The following is a 19,104-nucleotide window of genomic DNA, read 5'->3' on the forward strand; positions in this document are numbered from 1 at the left end:
TCATATTTTTCGCCGAGATGGCCTCCTCCCAGAGTGCTAAGAGCCTTGGCGTGACCCTGGACAACACCCTGTCGTTCTCCGCTAACATCAAGGCGGTGACCCGATCCTGTAGGTTCATGCTCTACAACATTCGCAGAGTACGACCCTGCCTCACACAGGAAGCGGCGCAGGTCCTAATCCAGGCACTTGTCATCTCCCGTCTGGATTACTGCAACTCGCTGTTGGCGGGGCTCCCTGCCTGTGCCATTAAACCCCTACAACTCATCCAGAACGCCGCAGCCCGTCTGGTGTTCAACCTTCCCTTGTTCTCCCACATCACCCCGCTCCCCCGCACACTCCACTGGCTTCCAGTTGAAGCTCGCATCTGCTACAAGACCATGGTGCTTGCCTATGGAGCTGTGAGGGGAGCGGCACCTCCGTACCTTCAGGCTCTGATCAGTCCCTACACCCAAAGAAGGGCACTGCGTTCATCCACCTCTGGCCTGCTCGCCTCCCTACCTCTGTGGAAGCACAGTTCCCGCTCAGCCCAGTCAAAACTGTTCGCTGCTCTGGCACCCCAATGGTGGAACAAGCTCCCTCATGACGCCAGGACAGCGGAGTCAATCACCACCTTCCGGAGACACCTGAAACCCCACCTCTTTAAGGAATACCTAGGATAGGATTAAGTAATCCTTCTAACCCCCCCCCCCCCCCCTTAAAAGATTTAGATGCACTATTGTAAAGTGGTTGTTCCACTGGATATCATAAGGTGAATGCACCAATTTGTAAGTCGCTCTGGATAAGAGCGTCTGCTAAATGACTTAAATGTAAATGTAAATGTAGTCAATTTGAGTAACGTTATTGTGTATTCTACGTAATGACGCCGTTTTACGTTATTACTTAATGACGTCATCACGTCATGACATCACAACGTCATTTAGAAACTTTTAGCAACAAATCGACAAGTCTGGCAACACTGGTTGGCAGAATGACTGAGACCGGTTGACTTTAGCGATCGATTACAACTTCCCGAGGTTTTATTTATTGTGGAGTGTCTGATCATTTCCAAACGAAATGTTAGAGCTTGTTTTACCATTGTTTCTTGGCTTTTTGGCGCTCTACTTACTCAGCGTGCGATTCGGGAGAACAAGGCAAGTGGTGGATGAATTCATAGTTTATTTCAATGTTGTTGGTGTTCGCGTTGGTTGCTGTATGCTAGGAATTAAACTTTTGTCTAAACCCTTGAAGTTGATCAACATATTTGTTGGAGAATCCTGGCCAAGTTTTTTTTTAACACAAGTTCTTTATGTGACTAATATCAAGCAGTCGATTATTGTGACAAAGCGTCAGACTTGTGGAACAACATGAGCAGCGTTTTTCAAATTCGGCACACACATTTTAGACAAGTTCACAGTCCCTGATTAGAGGGGAACAATGGGCTTTGAGGTCTAGACCTGAGTTTGAGGGATATAGATAGTATTGTAACAATGTAAATATTCTATGGCATCAGCCTATGTATGCCACTGAGTTTGCTCTTTGACCATAGTTTGCATAATCTTAAAGACCTGTATTATTTACCCTTGATAATATAGTGGGTTGTAGTTAATGAATGTCTTACATTTTGTAAATTTGAGTCATTTAGCAGAGACACTTATCCAGAGCTATTTACAGGAGTGCCTTGTGCAAAAACACATCGACAGTTCATGGGACTGTAAACACACCTGTGTGTACCAAATCGCACCCAATTACCTTCATAATGCCCTACTTCTTACCAGGACGAATAAGGCTCATTCTTTGGTCAAAGGTAGTGCACTACATAGGGAATATGGTACCATTTGGGACTACAAACTCACTGTGTTCTTTGTAAGAAGTAGGTCAGCCACAAACAGTCTCTAAAGGCATTTCCTTCAGCATTGTCTGTACTGGGCTGGTCAGCTCCCAGATGAGCACTCAACTGAGGATTTGATTTGAGGATCAGACCTGGTGGGTTAAAATACCATTTTAACTATTTCTAATACTTTGAGCGTTTGCTCCATAGTCTAGAGTAGACTGCATAGAGTGACAGATAGGCGAGACTTACAGTTTGGGACCATTTAAAAAAAAAAAAAAATCATTTCACCTTTATTTAACCAGGTAGGCCAGTTGAGAACAAGTTCACATTTACAACTGCGAACTGGCCAAGATGGAGCAAAGCAGTGCGACACAAACAACAAATAGTTACACATAGGATAAACAAATGTACAGTCAATAACACAATAGAAAGTCTATATACAGTGTGTGCAAATGTAGTAGAGGTCGACCGATTATGATATTTCAACGCCGATACCGATTATTGGAGGACCAAAAAAAGCCGGGTACCGATAATTTTAACTTTTTTTTGTTGTTACATTTGTATTACTATTATTTATATATATATATATATATATATATATATATATATATATATATATATATATATATATATATATATTGTAATAGTGACAATTACAAAAATACTGAATGAACAATGAACACTTATTTTAACTTAATATAATACATCAATAAAATGAATTTAGCTGCAAATAAATAATGAAACATGTTCAATTTGGTTTAAATAATGCATAAACAAAGTGTTGGAGAAGAAAGTAAAAGTGCAATATGTGCCATGTAAAAAAGCTAATGTTTTTAGTTCCTTGCTCAGAACATGAGAACATATGAAAGCTGGTGGTTCCTTTTAACATGAGTCTTCAATATTCCCAGGTAAGAAGTTTTAGGTTGTAGTTATTATAGGACTATTTCTCTCTATACCATTTGTATTTCATATACCTTTGACAATTGGATGTTCTAATAGGTACTTTAGTATTGCCAGCCTAATCTCAAGAGTTGATAGGCTTGAAGTCATAAACAGTGCAATGCTTGAAGCATTGCGAAGAGCTGCTTGCAAACGCAGGAAAGTGCTGTTTGAATGAATGCTTACGAGCCTGCTGCTGCCTACCACCGCTCAGTCAGACTGCTCTATCAAATCATAGACTTAATTATAATATAATAACACACAGAAATACGAGCCTTAGGTCATTAATATGGTCGAATCCGGAAACTATCATGTCGAATACAGAACGTTTATTCTTTCAGTGAAATACGGAACCGTTCCGTATTTTATCTAATGGGTGACATCCATAAGTCTAAATATTGCTGTTACATTGCACAACCTTCAATGTTATGTCATAATTACGTACATTTCTGGCAAATTAGTTCGCAACGAGCCAGGCGGCCCAAACTGTTGCATATACCCTGACTGTGTCCAATGAACGCAAGAGAAGTGACACAATTTCCCTAGTTTAATATTGCCTGCTAACATGAATTTCTTTGAACTAAATATGCAGGTTTAAAAAATATACTTCTGTGTATTGATTTTAAGAAAGGCATTGATGTTTATGGTTAGGTACATTACTGCAACGTGTCTCCTTCCTGAGCGGTATGACGGCTGCGTGGTCCCATGGTGTTTATACTTGCATACTATTGTTTGTACAGATGAACGTGGTACCTTCAGGCGTTTGGAAATTGCTCCCAAGGATGAACCAGACCTGTGGAGGTTTACAGTTGTTTTTCTGAGGTCTTGGCTGATTTCTTTTGATTTTCCCATGATATCAATCATAGAGGCACTGAGTTTGAAGGTAGGCCTTGAAATACAGGTACACCTCCAATTGACTCAAATGATGTAAATTAGCCTATCAGAAGCTTCGAAAGCCATAACTTAATTTTCTGGAATTTCCCAAGCTGTTTAAAGGCACAGTCAACTTAGTGTATGTTAACTTCTGACCCACTGGAATTGTAATACAGTGAATTATAAGTGAAATAATCTGTCTGTAAACAATTGTTGGAAAAATTACTTGTGACATGCACAAAGTAGATGTCCTAACCGACTTGCCAAAACTATAGTTTGTTAACAAGAAATTTGTGGAGTGGTTGATAACGAGTTTTAATGACTCCAACCTAAGTGTATGTAAACTTCCGACTTCAACTGTACGGTCACTGTGGGGACGACGTCATCGATGCACTTATTGATGAAGCCAATGACTGATGTGGTGTACTCAATGCCATCGGAGGAATCCCAGAACATATTCCAGTCTGTGCTAGCGAAAACAGTCCTGTAGCTTAGCATCTGCTTCATCTGACCACTTTTTTATTGATCTAGTCATTGGTGTTTCCTGCTTTAATTTTTGCTTGTAAACAGGACTCATGAGGATATAATTATTTTCAGATTTGCCAAATGGAGGGCGAGGGAGAGCTTTGTATGCGTCTCTGTGTGTGGAGTAGAGGTCGTCCAGAGTTTTATTTAATAAAAAAAAAATGTCCTCTGGTATTGGTAAAACGGGAGGGCGGTCACGTGTAGGGCTGTGGTAGTCATGAAATTTTGTCAGCCGGTGATTGTCAAGCAAATATCTGCCGGTCTCATGGTAATTGACCGCTAACATAAACACATTTAGAATCTCCTGGCTTCCACCCCTACAAGCCACTGATGCAGACCTTTGGAAATCTACATTTTAAAAAGTCTAGTAAATTCATGTAATATAGCCTACACCATCACAATAAATCCATGATTTATTTTAGATGGGTCTACAGAAAAATGATACGAAGAAAATGTCTATTTCAGAAGAACAGAATGGCAAACTGAGTTGTCAAACTGAGTTGTTATGTTCGGCCCTGATTTGGCTATGCCATATGGCTGTGGTCTACACTAGTGTATTTAGCAGACAAGATTTGGTTAGAATTCTGTGGCATTATTTTATAGTATGAATACAATTGAACATAGCTGAATTAAATAGAAAGGATATTTTCTCCAACCGATTTCAGGGAGTGCACACATGCGGCTATTCTGTTTTTAGTGGTTAAAACTTCTTAAGGATCGGCGTTCCATCAACGGGACAGTTGTAAATCATGCAGCGCGTTATGTCAAGATCGCAGATTTTAGAGAAACAACAAATGTCGGTACATATGAGTGTCTTATATCGGCTGAAAGCTTAAATTCTTGTTAATATAACTGCACTGTCCAATTTACAGTATCTATTACTGTGAAAAAATGCCATGCTATTGTTTGAGGAGAGCTCCTAACAACAAAACACTTTTTTCAACGCGTTAGGTTTGATAAATTCACCAATGAAGGTGAAATGTGTACTTCTGAAATCTTGCTCTGATTTATCGTCCAAAGGGTCCCAGAGATAACATGAAGTGTCGGTTTTTGTTAGATAAAATCCTTTTTCATATCCTAAAAACGTCCATAAAGCACGCACGATCGATTTTGTATTTCCACTCGTTCAATTTGCAAAGAAAGGAATCTGTGAAAATCTCACCCTAAACATTGTTTGAATGAGTCATCACGTACGTATCTATTCCTCAGAGATCCTAGAAGGTAACAAGACTTCACTATTTCATTTGGGGTGTAGTATATATCCTATATGACACCATATTTGGTCAGAGAGCGACACCTTCATGGCACGCCGATGACGTGGCGGCCATCACTTGAACGACTTTATCTTTGTCAAATAAGCACCGGGGTCAAACAAAGCTAGCTAGATAGCCAATGAGCTGGGCTTTACGGGAGTATCCAGAAACCATGTATATGTCGTAAAATGTAGGTACTAACCTTTCATTTTGGACAAAAATACTAAGGATATTCAGAGTTATGAGGTTATGAAAACTGGTTGTTTTGCAAATGTTGAACTTATAATGTGGCTACTAATACTTGGAAAGCTAAATCAAAGTCCAAGTATACAGATTTGACGATATTCTTGCAGAAAAATGGAATATGAATGTAAATGTCTCCTTCACGATTTGCCCAAATGTACTTGGGGACTTCACACTAAAGGTCTTGTAGGTCAGTTATTCTTTAAAGTTATCCATCTTTGCTTTGCTTATACACTGCTGCCATCTTGTCGGAATTACAACCAGAGTGATGGCAATAACTATGACATTTCTCTTGCATTTCAAAGATGGTGGTAGAAAAAGACCGTTTTTTTTTTTTTTTTTTCCTTTGTATTTTCTTCTACCAGATCTATTGTGTTATATTCTCCTACATTCAATTCACATTTCCACAAACTTCAGTGTTTGCTTTCAAATGGTACCAAGAATACGCATATCCTTGCTTCAGGGCTTGAGCTACAGGCAGTTAGATTTGGGTATGTCATTTAGGCGAAAATTGAAAAAAGGGGGGGCTATCCCTAAGAGAAAGAAACAGGTCCTCCTATATGCTTAATTTAGAGTTATTTATCCAACTTTAGTTGTGATACATACGTTGGGCTATATGTTTTGATTGTTAATACATTGTAAGGCTGCATGATGCGACTCTAATGATGATTTGAAATAAGTTGCATGAAAGGCATGAGCTCTGCTTTTGTTTTTTGTGCTGGCTGTACACACTTCATCAGTCTTTCATTCACAATTTGACAAGTACTTGATAATACCTCAAATTTCCCGGTGGCGTCCCATTTGTGTGGATGTAAAGCCCCCTAAAAAAAAATCCTTGCCTTTTGTGGCCATTGTGCCATTGGGCTGAATATAATAATTAAACAACTTTCCATGTTTTACTTTTTGTCAGCCAAGAAGATGAGTAGGCCTAACAAACAGCAAAAGCACTAGCCTATGTCAATCTACTATCCCCCATAGTGAAAATGATCTTCCCCAACTTGAAACTCACACTCTGCTTATGTATACCAGTTAGGCTCTACACCCATTGTGCTTAATTTTAAGTTATTTGGCCACTTTAATTGTGATACAAACCTTACCAAAACATATAGGCCTATGGGCTAGGCTACATGAGGTGTGCGACTATGATTTGAAAACGTTTATTTATTTTTTTAAAGGCATGTGCCGTTTCTTGCCTTACTGCACACAAGCTGGGCATCATTCACAAGTACTAGGCTAATATTGTCACCCATCAGACTATTCTTCATTTCATCTTGTCTTTATATTATTACTAAATAATATGTGTGAATTTTTTGGGATTTACAATGGGCCATTATCATGCACCTGTCTCGAAGTAGGGGGAAAACAATACGTCATTCATGTACTTAAATAGCGAATGGAGGACGCTTTTCCCCGTAGTTTATTTTCATGCCAGCCAGGTAGGCTGTACTCCAGTTGTAAAGAGAAGCAATGTGCTTAATATTAGGAATGTTGAGAAAAATATATAGTAGACCTAGCCTATAGAAAGCGGATGGGATGCTCTTTTTTTATTAATTTTTTTATAGCCTATAGAAATGTGCAACATGGGCTCCCATGAAGTGTTTGATTAGATTTTGCTTGATGTCAGAGTGATTAGAGGGACAATAGAGTGCTGAGTACCAGGCAGTTAGCGAGTTTGGTAGGCTACTAATGATCAGCGGCATCATAGCTTGGAGAAGCCTAATAACCGCAACTAAACAGTCAGGGTGGAATCTGACTGCGGGTGTGGCGGTAATACGGTCACTGTAAAAGCCCTAGTCAGGTGTACTAGCAAGGCAGAGGTCCTGGGTTCGAGCCGCGTTATGAGCCGAATCAGGAAGAAGCGATCTAATTGATACACTGCAATGTGGACATCTGTTCTAATATTGTTACTGATGCATGGGGTCCTTATTCTGATGCTGGCCTATCCAAATGTGCTCACTGCTGGCAGACACTATCAGACTCCCTGATTGCTTCTGACAAGTGGCTGGCAGGCCGGCAGGCAGTAGTGTGGACTAGGTGGGGGGGCACAAGCACAGCAACAACAAGTAAGACTTGTCAGCTTGAGGCCTCACAGATAGCAGATCGTCTCATGACCCGCTCTCTCCACACTAGCCCTGGGGTGGATAAGCACACACATGTTAGTTTAGCACTGACGTTGCACAGATTAGTATTGTTTTGTTGATCTCATGCATTATTTTGTGGCAAAGAAGACTGATCTGTGCTGCACCAAGTCAGCTCCAGATAGTGTCTTCCTTGCATAAGATGTGTTTCCAAAAACAAATACACAGCAAAGGAAGGATGATGTAACAGTTAGCCTATCTATTTGTTTTCAATGGCACAATGCTTTGTAGGATAATGCACCTTACAATGTTGCCTCAACTCATCAGTATGATAACCCACTGACATTGTGTGTCTATAGGGCAAAGATGGGATAAGATGACGGGTAACATTGTGCCCCTCGGTCAGCCACTGTATGCTAATAGTCTAGTGTACACACCCTGTGGCTATAGACTATATAAGCAAGTGTCTCACCAGCTCTACCTCCTAACTGGTCAAATTAATCCTGATTGGTAAACATATCCCTAAGCTTCAAAAATCATAATATGAAGGGCCTTATGATTCTATGTCATGCATATAAAAGCGTTATGAATGCTACATATCGCCCCCGCTCTACGTAAAGCCTTAGCAAAATATTTGATAATAGCTTTTTGAAGCAGCTAGTTTTGTATTAGTTTTCTGGCCACTACCGCAAGATCATCCACAATAAAGGAGAAATAATGTTCTGTGCTTAGGCCTAGCTTTTAAGTGGAGTAAGTATTAGGCCTGTCGTGTGTGTGTGTGTGGATAAGTCCTGTTGACAGGATCAAAACATTTCCCCCAGCATTTCTTTAGGCCAAATCTAATGCATGCATGCATGGTTGTTACTGCACCCGCCAACACCACAGTTATTAATAGCCCATCATGACATTCCTTGGCCTAGGGACAGAAACATATTTTTGTTGCCTCTGATTCTGATAGCCTTAAATGGCAAATGTTTGTCAAAGCTTGTTGATTTCAAAATAAAAGAAACCATAGTAACATTAGATGTGATAAGAGCCTCAAAGGGAGCTACATATGGATAGGAAGAGAAGAGAATATTTAATTACAACCTTAGGATAGAGAGAACAGCAGTGAAAGATTTACAGTGTTACATTTCCTTGGGAAAATAATCAGCTAACTCTTCTTGTAAAATCGCTCTGAGCTGTGACATTGCTATGCAGGACTCGCTCCGATGTTGCCTTTGTAATTGTTTCCCATCTGCATTCACTTAAGATACAGCTGTTGAAAGCTGTTTGAGCTGGATACCGTTTGTAAACCTGGAGTGATTCCTGCTCTGTCAGCTAAATCGGCCTGAGATGATGCACTGTGGCATGTCTGTGTGTTCAGTTTTCAGGCTTTAAATGATTTCTTCAGTATACCTTGCTGACCAGTAGCTGCTGTATTTGTTTGTTACACTGTATGTGGTAAAGGTGAGTTGTAGCTGCTACCAATCCATCTTGAAGGTTTGGGAGACACCTGATCACATGCTACACCTTGTCTCATGAATATTGCAAAGATGTTCGTAGTTTCTTTTGTCCTTAAGTTCTAATCACTTAGGCTTGCATTTATATTGTATTTGAATGTCAGATCTATGTTTTCTCTTATTTCATCTGAAAGATGTTAGATGGATATATTTGTTGATATGACATACTGTATATCTGATTTTACCTAATGTAAAATACACATTTCTTATGTTTTTCTCTATTATAGGAGAGATGGAGAGCCTCCACTTATAAATGGATGGATTCCATTCCTTGGGAAGGCTATGGAGTTTGGGAAGAATGCACATGGATTTCTGGCAGCACATAAGGAGAAACATGGAGATGTATTTACTGTGCTGATTGCTGGTGGGTAATAGTAGTGTTTAATGTATACATTTTATCATAGTATGGTTAAAAAAGGAGCAAAGGAATTTTGCTGAAATGTTTGATAAAATGTATATGTATTGTACTTCTTACGAAATAATCCTCTTTAAATTGTCTTTAAAAACAGTAAAGTTACTAACAATATGATTAGACAGTACATTACACATGTTTCATGCCTATTGAAATACAATCCTGTCCTCACATTTCCCCCTCAGGCAAATACATGACCTTCATAATGAATCCGTTGCTGTATCCGTACGTCATCAAACATCAAAAACAGCTCGACTTCCATGAGTTTTCTGACCAAGTGGCCCCCTTGACGTTCGGCTACCCCCCTGTCAGGAGCGGCAAGTTCCCCGGTATGGAAGAGCACATTCAGAGGTCCTTCCGGCTTCTACAGGGCGACAACCTCAATAACCTGACAGAGAGCATGATGGGAAATCTCATGTTTGTGTTCCGACAAGACTACCTTACTGGGGAGAGCGAGTGGAGGACTGAAAGTGTGTACCAACTCTGCAATTCGATCATGTTTGAGGCTACTTTCCTGACTCTGTTTGGCAAGCCTGCCCATACCAGCAGACACAACGGAATGGTGACGCTTCGAGAGGACTTTGTCAAGTTCGACACCATGTTTCCTCTCCTCATTGCCAGGATCCCCATCTCTCTGCTGGGAGGAACCAAGGCCATCCGGGATAAACTGATCAACTACTTCCACCCTCAGAGAATGTCTCCATGGTCCAACACCTCAGGGTTCATAAAGGAAAGAGCAGCACTGTTTGAACAGTATGACTCCATGAGAGATGTCGATAAAGCAGGTAAACACAGTTGATATACTGTAGCACCTGGCCGTCCTTTTTTATACATTTCTATGCAATACTTTATCTTACTTCCTAAATTTGTCTACCGGTATGTAAACCTACTGTATCTCGATGACACTTAACATTACCTTTACTATATGCCCTTATACCTACCTACACAGTAATAACTGACGAAAACGCGTTGTATTACTATGTAGATGCTTTTCTCTCTGTATACACCTACAATATAAAATGTTCTACTTTGACTTCAACAAGGACATTCCAAACCTCAGTTGTAACTTACAGAGTAACTCTGGGTATCTCCCGCCCAGTACTCTGCCCTGAGTCACTGTTGCTAGCCGGCTACCACCCGGGTACTCTACCCTGCACCTTGGAGACTGCTGCCCTATGTACAGTTGAAGTCGGAAGTTTACATACACCTTAGCCAAATACATTTAAACTCAGTTTTTCACAATTCCTGACATTTAATCCTAGTAAAAATTCCCTGTCTTAGGTCAGTTAGGATCACCACTCTATTTTAAGAATGTGAAATGTCAGAATAATAGGAGAGTGATTTATTTATTTCAGCTTTTATTTCTTTCATCACATTCCCAGTGGGTCAGACGTTTACATACACTCAATTAGTATTTGATAGCATTGCCTTTAAATTGTTTAACTTGGGTCAAACTTTTCAGGTAGCCTTCCACAAGCTTCCCACAATAAGTTGGGTGAATTTTGGCCCATTCCTCCTGACAGAGCTGGTGTAACTGAGTCAGGTTGGTAGGCCTCCTTGCTCGCACACGCTTTTTCAGTTCTGCCCACAAATTTTCAATAGGATTGAGGTCAGGGCTTTGTGATGACCACTCCAATACCTTGACTTTGTTGTCCTTAAGCCATTTTGCCACAACTTTGGAAGTATGCTTGGGGTCATTGTCCATTTGGAAGACCCATTTGCAACCAAGCTTTAACTTCCTGACCGATCTTTGTCCCTATGTGTAGTTGCAAACCGTAGTCTGGCTTTTTTTATGGCGGTTTTGGAGCAGTGCATACTATTGTTTGTACAGATGAACGTGGTACCTTAGTCTTAATGTCAACAGTGAAGATTTGACTCCGGGATGCTGGCCTTCTAGGCAGAGTTCCTCTGTCCAGTGTCTGTGTTATTTTGCCCATCTTAAACTTTTCTTTTTATTGGCCAGTCTGAGATGTGGCTTTTTCTTTGCAATGCTGCCTAGAAGGCCAGCATCCTGGAGTCGCCTCCTCACTTGACGTTGAGACTGGTGTTTTGCGGGTACTATTTAATGAAGCTGCCAGTTGAGGACTTGTGAGGCGTCTGTTTCTTAACTGGACACTCTAATGTACTCGTCCTCTTGCTCAGTTGTGCACCAGGGCCTCCCACTCCTCTTTCTATTCTGGTTAGAGACAGTTTGCGCTGTTCTGTGAAGGGAGTAGTACATAGCGTTGTACGAGATCTTCAGTTTCTTGGCGATTTCTCGTATGGATTAGCCTTCATTTCTCAAAACAAGAATAGACTCACGAGTTCCAGAAGGAAGGTCTTTGTTTCTGGCCATTTTGAGCCTGTAATCGAACCCACAAATGCTGATGCTCAAAAATACTCAACTAGTCTAAAGAAGACCAGTTGTATTGCTTCTTTAATCAGCACAACCGTTTTCAGCTGTGCTAACATAATTGCAAAAGGGTTTTCTAATGATCAATTAGCCTTTTAAAATCATCAACTTGGATTAGCTAACACAACATGCCATTGGAACACAGGATAATGTTTGCTGATAATGGGCCTCTGTACGCCTATGTAGATATTCCATTAAAAATCAGCCGTTTCCAGCTACAGTAGTCATTTACAACATTAACAATGTCCACACTGTATTCCTGATCAATTTGATGTTATTTTAATGGCCAATTTTTTTAAAATTTCTTTTTATTTTTACTTTTCTTTCAATAACAAGGACATTTCTAAGAGACCCCAAACTTTTGAACAGTAGTGTATATATTTTTTTATTGTTTCAGACTCTGACATTGCTTGTGCTAATATTTCTTCATTTCTTTCTTCAAGCATTTTTTGGGATTATGTATGTATTACTGCACTGTGAGAGCTAGAAACTCAAGCGTTTCACTGCACCTTTGTTAACATCTGTAAACTTTAATTGAATTTAAATATCTCTTTCTTACCTTTACCTGCCCCAGCTCATCATTTTGCCACTCTATGGGCGTCGGTGGGAAACACAGTCCCAGCCACCTTCTGGGCCATGTATTACCTGGTGACGCACCCAGAGGCCCTTGCAGTCGTGCGTGAGGAGATCCATGGTGTCCTGCAGGTCTCAGGAATAGAAACAGACCACAACAGAGACATCGCCTTCACCAGAGAACAGCTGGACAGCCTACTGTATCTGGGTAGGTTATTGTTATGTTGGTCTTAATCTCAGCACCCACAACCAAATCAGCTACTCTATTGTCATAAGAGATTAGGTTTGTCTGCAGTGTCCAAATTTCCCTTTGCATTTTTCATATAATTTTCTCTCCTGATTGTGTTAAGTGGTCTCAGCCCCAAGCACACAGGGTTCAGTTGAGTCAATGGTAGTGTGGCTTTGAGAGGGCCTTCCAATCTTTTGTATGTCTGACTATACAAACAGCATAGAGGTCTTCTTATTACACTCCTACTCTGTAGTGGCAGGTGCTCTGTGTATACAGTTTAGGGCAAATCCTCCTGTCCCCACCCCCCCAAAATAATCCCTCCAGACTCTGTACTTGTCACATTAAATCACACTGCTGCACCCACCATGCTGACTGTAGCCTCATCTCTTCTGACAACTGCATGCTCAGGGACAAATGCCACTGGTGTAGATTCTCTGTGGCTCCCTCTCTCTCTCACACTACGAACGATTTCATCTCCCTTAGGGGAAGACAGTGGAATATCTGTTCCACATCTGTTTGTTCTTATAAGTGATAGGGAGTACTTGGCTACATTTTGTATTATTCTCTCTTCTATGGTGTTATCTCTTAAGATTGTAATGGTTTTAATGAAAAACACTGCTAGTCAAGATTCCTTTATGTATGCATGTGGAAATAAAGCTATGTATGACTTATGATTATTCAGCTTGTGTTTTAGCCATTTTGCTAGAGCAGTTCATATTTCTAACTAATAGCCCTTCAAGTCTCAAAGCTTTCCCTGCTGTGTGAGCATGTGTATGTACAGTAGTGAGTTAGTATTGGGCCACTCAAGGTAAAAAAAATAGTACCTCAGATAGGCCAAAACAAAACCCATGGCAATGTTGATAAAACAAAATGCCTGGTGACTAACTGAACTGTTCTGTGTTGTTCTCAGAGAGCTCCATAAATGAAAGTCTGCGGCTGTCTTCAGCCTCCATGAACATCCGCGTGGCCCAGGAGGACTTCAGCTTGCGGCTGGAGGGAGAGCGCTCCATTGGAGTGAGGAAAGGAGATATCGTCTCCCTGTATCCCCAGAGCATGCACATGGACCCCGGGATCTACAAGAATCCAGAGGTAAAGAAGACCAGTCGTTCAGATTCTGTGGGCGTCCTAGAATGGCTGTAGGCTCTCTCGCCTTCACTGTGTCTGGTCTGGGGGTTTTGTTGTTCTGCTGAATTGCCTTCCCACACCACCTGGTGTGTGTGTGTGTGTCCACAGGTTAGATTAATGAGCAGAATGCATGGACTGTGAAGGATTGAATCCACCCACTGGCCTTCAGAAGGTCACACCATGCATGCTAATTTAATCTGGTTGTGACTGGTGATAACCTTGCCATGATCTGTGACTAAGCAAAATGGAAGCATTCCTGGAATATGGAATAAGATGGAATATTAACCTTTATTATATAAGGCGCTGAAAAACAAAGGCTTACACACTTATTTATATTACCCCTCTGACAGATCTACAAGTTTGACCGATACATCGAAAACGGAAAGGAAAAGACAGACTTCTATAAGGACGGCCAGAAGCTGAAGTACTACCGCATGTCTTTCGGCTCGGGCTCCACTAAGTGCCCAGGAAGGTACTTTGCGGTGAATGAGATAAAGCAGTTCCTCTCTCTGCTGCTGCTCTACTTTGACGTGGAGGTGTTGGAGGGGCAGGAGCCGTGTACCCTGGACCCCAGCCGTGCTGGCCTGGGCATCCTGCTCCCTGCCAGTGACGTCCAGATCCGCTACAGGCTACGTTGATCCTGAGAGGACGACGACATCTGTATATGAACAAACACTAGAGGGCTGAGCCCAACGGATTTGACTTTCTCATAGGGTGCATCCCAAATGCTACCCTACTTATTCCCTACATAGTGCACTACATTACACCAGGGACCATAGGGCTTTTGTCAAAAGTACTGCACTATATTGGCAATGGCGTGCCATTTGGGACACACCCATGGATGATTATTCATTCAAGTAGCTATTGACTGAACAGCAATGCATTGCTAATTTGTCAATGTATTATATCAGGACAGGCTCTAACAGTGGGCAGGATTGGTGAATCTGCTAGCTAGGGACCTTTGGTGTTTTATTCCATAGGACAGAATGATCCATTAATTGTTAACAGTTTTTGCTGTTTATAACAGTATTTTATTTGAATACTAAAAATGTTTGTTTATTATGCCTTGCATTATAAAACCATATATACCAGGGTATAGAGGGGCCCTGGATTAATTTCCCAAAATGAAATAATATTTCATTTTATATATATTTTTTGAAATAGGAACTGTCGGGGTCTCAACTTACTGTTGAGTTAGAATAGACAAGGTGACATTTAAAAATGTGGTTGAGCATCAGCAGTTAATTTCTTATGTCAGTCACTCAATTAGCTCATGTCAGCAATAATTTTTGTTGATTGGTAAGTTAGTCTTGCCAGCTATCTTGACCTGTAGTAATCATGGTTGATTTACCGACCGGGGCCCCCATTGATTTTGTTATTCACTCAGATATCATATTAAAAACTGCAAACATTTCTCTCCACCCCATGACAAAATGTGTAGAATTGCAGGAAATGAACTCAAATTATTTTACATTTTTTCAATGTCAAAGTTGCCCATCCATGCTCTATACTGTACAACAGTAGTTGAATCAAATAGTTGAACTATATTACAGGGTAAAAGGACAATGTGATAAAAGCTTTATGTAGTAAATGGTGGTGTCCCTAAAACATTACTGATTGATTAGTTTAATTTTTCTATAACATTAACCAAATAACTAACCATTTAAAGTTATACATTCAAATGTCTTTCCTATTTCAAGAGTCCTACAGGGTATTTACTATTTACAATTCATGAAATAAAATCCATTCAAACTGGACAAATCAGTTCTGCATGTGGCAGTCATTTTATTCCTTACATTTTTACCAATAGTGACCTATTCTCTTAATGGATCCAGTGAATCTGCAACGTTATTAACTATATGCTCAGAGGAATTATTTTGTTTGACCAACTCTCTTGTGTGAGTACAGCGTTCTGATTGTTGTTTGTCATTAATGCATTCCCTGGTAATAAAACGACTCCATTTATGTTTGTCAAATGCCTGCATTATTAAATAGTATTTAGGGAAATGTAAATTACACAATGAATGACCAAATTACATGTATGAAAATATTTGTATTGAATTTATTTGGGTAAAAGATATATAGGCCTAAAACAAAATGTACAATAGCACTTAAAAATATTAATTGAAACACTTCCAATGTGGTCCATGATGGTAAAAACAATATCATTATCAAACTTAGGCCTATAGGCTACCTATTAATTTCACCCAATATTCACAATTGCTCTCTTTGTAACTAATTTGGGTTTGGTTGTACATAGCCCATGCATTGAGGTATAGGCTACTGGAAAACACCATAACATATCTTATGTCACCAATACAATTTATCCATCGAACATTATCTAATCAAACTGAAGAAAATGTACCGTAGGACATAATGGTTAAATAAGACTAAACATAATTTGTTAAAAGGCTAACCATTTTTGACCATGTTAGCTGTCAGTTAGATTTTGTAAAACAACTATTTTCGAAACGCTATCACCATGCAGAACAGAGTCATATAGTATAGGACTCCATGTTCTCGTAATATGTGACTACTTCTGTCAGTCACGCTGATCCCATCAATTCAGTTGTGCTCACGAAGCTGAAGTCCCCTGTTAGTTTCGGACACAACTGTTCAAGGATTATGGTTGACATTGTTATTTATTGAAGAGATCTGCATTGCTATTGAAAGGGTCCGGAATCCCAGCAGAGAACGGGTATCCTGTCTGCTGGTCATAGAGCCCTAATCCGGGTGCACCACCAGTATTCGCAGCAGTAGCGCCAGGTCCATGGTTAAGATAACTGACAAGTCTTCTCATCTCTTCAAGTGCTTGTGCCTGCATGAGGATGTAGTTTTTGGCGAGAAGCAAAGTGGCTATTTTGGATAACTTCCGTACGGATGGGCTGTGCGCGTAGGGGATCACCGACCGCAGTTCATCGAGCGCGTCGTTCAGGTCGTGCATCCTTCTTCTCTCTCGGGCGTTAATGTTGAGCCTCAGTACCTTCTGCTCTTTGTGTTTCTTACCTGCTGCGTCACATTTGGCCATTGATGCCATGAGCCTTTCCTCTGGAAAAAGCACCATGTCACTCCGACCAATGCCATCACTGTCATCATCCTGACTCTGCTCCCCACCACTGCTCTCCGCTGCTGCAGCGGTGTTCTTCAAAAATTCCCCGTACTTTACGCACAACGATTCGGATGGGAAGCCAAGTGTTCCCGCCCGACATCCGGCCATTGTTCCCGGTTGTGAGTGCTCCTGATCAAAACGGATGGGTGATTGTCGGTCTCTTGGAGAGGGAGACAGTCCTATGCTGGAGCCTGATCTGAAAGAATCCATCCCTTTGCGTCCAAGCGCTTTATCTTTGTGAAGGTCTCGCCACTACAGCGTTCTGTGTGCGCAGTCCTGTTGGGTCAGTCGTTCTTGCCCTGGTTTCTGCCTGCCGCTTTAGTAAATCTTGATGTTCCACTTGTCCTGTGACTGTTTAATATGACACAGTACCGTGCGCCCTCAGAGGTTCACCTTCACGAGATAGTGAAACACCACATTAGGAAAAGCATGAGCCAGGCAGTTTTCTACTTGATTAATTCCAGGCAGTAGTGAGACATTTATTTTATGGACCAAATCGAGAGACTACAACCCATGCGTAATAAGCTAGCTACATTGTGATGCCATTGTCCATCGTTTACGTTAATTTGCGCTGCCATGACAGGGTTGATGATCATGGTTGCATCCCGTGTCAATCATCGGTTTAAATCATAAAACAAATGTTGACTTGACTACTGTTTTAAATGCATAGTAAAGATAACTCTGTGGCTTTGGGCAGCATAGCCCAGGTGTATGTTGGACTAGTCCATAGGCTACTGGTCTGTGCCTTTTTTCAGATAATATAATATCCACACATCTGAGTTTATTTGTCAGATGAGCTTAATTTGGCCTGAACATGCAATATATTTCTGCCAAAGTATAATTTTGAAATTATTTGGAAGAGACAACATTCTGTCAAATATAAATTATTTTATAGTTCCAAATATCAAGCAAAATCAACCAGACAAGGGCCATATTTCACAAGGAGTCCCTCTACCAGTTCAACTAAACAATTGATTATACCATAAGCTCCTCCCTTAGTGTAAAGCCCCAGTTATGAGACTTCTCAGCTACAGTGGATGGAACATAAGGTCTATAAGTCTATTCTTCTATACATTAACCATAATGGTACATTGACTTGATGCTCCTTGCTGCATGCTATTTTGGTACGGTATAGGACCTAGTGTTTCCTTATTCTTTTTGTCTGGATGTTACCTATTAGTTATACAATTTCATTAATAATAAAAACTATCATTACTTTTTCAGATTGGAGAGGTGAAGAGACTGCTGACCAGCAGTGGACATGTTACTGCCCTTGAAAGATAACGTAACTCTCAGCTGTAACTGGTACATCCAATTCACAAGGGACTCTCCTCAGTATGTCCACGTTTTGTCACATGCACAGGATACAGCAGGTGTAAAACAGTACAGTGAAATGCTTACTTGCGAGCTCTTTCCCAACAATGCAGAATACATGTAATACAGATTACAGAAAAACAAGAAATGAGAAGAAAAAAAACCACGAGAATGCAAGTTATGTACAGGTCAGTTCCAGTACCATTATATTACAATGTGCAGGGCTACTGAAGTGATCAAGGTAGGTACACAACATGACCAACAGTATGTAGACACCTGCTTGTCAAACATCATTCTAAAATCATGGGCATTAATATGGAGTTGGTCCCCCTTTTGATGCTATAACAGCCTCCACTCTTCTGGGAAGGCTTTCCACTAGATGTTGGAACATTGCTGCAGGGACGCTTCCATTCAGCCACGAGCATTAGTGAGGTCGGGCACTGATGTAGGGCGATAAGGCCTGGCTCACAGTCAGCATTCTAATTCATCCCAAAGGTGTTCAATGGGGTTGAGGTCAGGGCTCTGTGCAGGTCAGTTAAGTTCTTCCACACCGACCTCGACAAACCATTTCTGTATGGACCTCGCTTTGTGCACGGGGCTTTGTCATTCTGAAACAGGAAAGGGCCTTCCCCAAACTTCTGCCACAAAGTTGGAAGCACAGAAACATCTAGAATGTCATTGTATGCTGTAGCGTTAAGATTTCCCTGAAGCTAAGAGGCCTAGCCCG

General features: G+C 40.8%; 2 protein-coding genes across 2 annotated transcripts; one reads left to right on the top strand and one right to left on the bottom strand.

The window, feature by feature from the left end:
- The first annotated feature begins 924 nt into the window (after window positions 1-924).
- Window positions 925-15,919, top strand: LOC106599438 (cytochrome P450 7B1). The gene is made up of 6 exons (XM_014190675.3): window positions 925-1,130; window positions 9,451-9,587; window positions 9,821-10,420; window positions 12,602-12,808; window positions 13,740-13,918; window positions 14,305-15,919. The coding sequence occupies exons 1-6, from the start codon at window positions 1,054-1,056 to the stop codon at window positions 14,590-14,592; spliced, it is 1,488 nt and encodes a 495-aa protein (XP_014046150.2). The 5' UTR covers window positions 925-1,053; the 3' UTR covers window positions 14,593-15,919.
- An 80-nt stretch (window positions 15,920-15,999) lies between these two features.
- On the bottom strand, window positions 16,000-17,422 carry LOC106599440 (class E basic helix-loop-helix protein 22). The gene has a single exon (XM_014190676.3). It carries the CDS (start codon window positions 17,271-17,273, stop codon window positions 16,593-16,595), a length of 681 nt encoding a protein of 226 aa, XP_014046151.1. The 5' UTR covers window positions 17,274-17,422; the 3' UTR covers window positions 16,000-16,592.
- Between the last annotated feature and the right edge of the window lie 1,682 nt (window positions 17,423-19,104).

Source organism: Salmo salar, chromosome 03, assembly GCF_965601325.2.
Source record: "Salmo salar chromosome 03, fSalSal1, whole genome shotgun sequence".
Lineage (NCBI taxonomy): Eukaryota > Metazoa > Chordata > Actinopteri > Salmoniformes > Salmonidae > Salmo > Salmo salar.

Bases quoted from the DNA above. Each gene is read 5' to 3' on its own strand.
- LOC106599438 (XM_014190675.3), top strand. From the start codon at position 1,054: ATGTTAGAGCTTGTTTTACCATTGTTTCTTGGCTTTTTGGCGCTCTAC. The intron at 9,588-9,820 runs GTGGGTAATAGT...TTTCCCCCTCAG, and splicing joins ATTTACTGTGCTGATTGCTG to GCAAATACATGACCTTCATA. The intron at 12,809-13,739 runs GTAGGTTATTGT...TGTTGTTCTCAG, and splicing joins GGACAGCCTACTGTATCTGG to AGAGCTCCATAAATGAAAGT.
- LOC106599440 (XM_014190676.3), bottom strand. From the start codon at position 17,273: ATGGATTCTTTCAGATCAGGCTCCAGCATAGGACTGTCTCCCTCTCCA.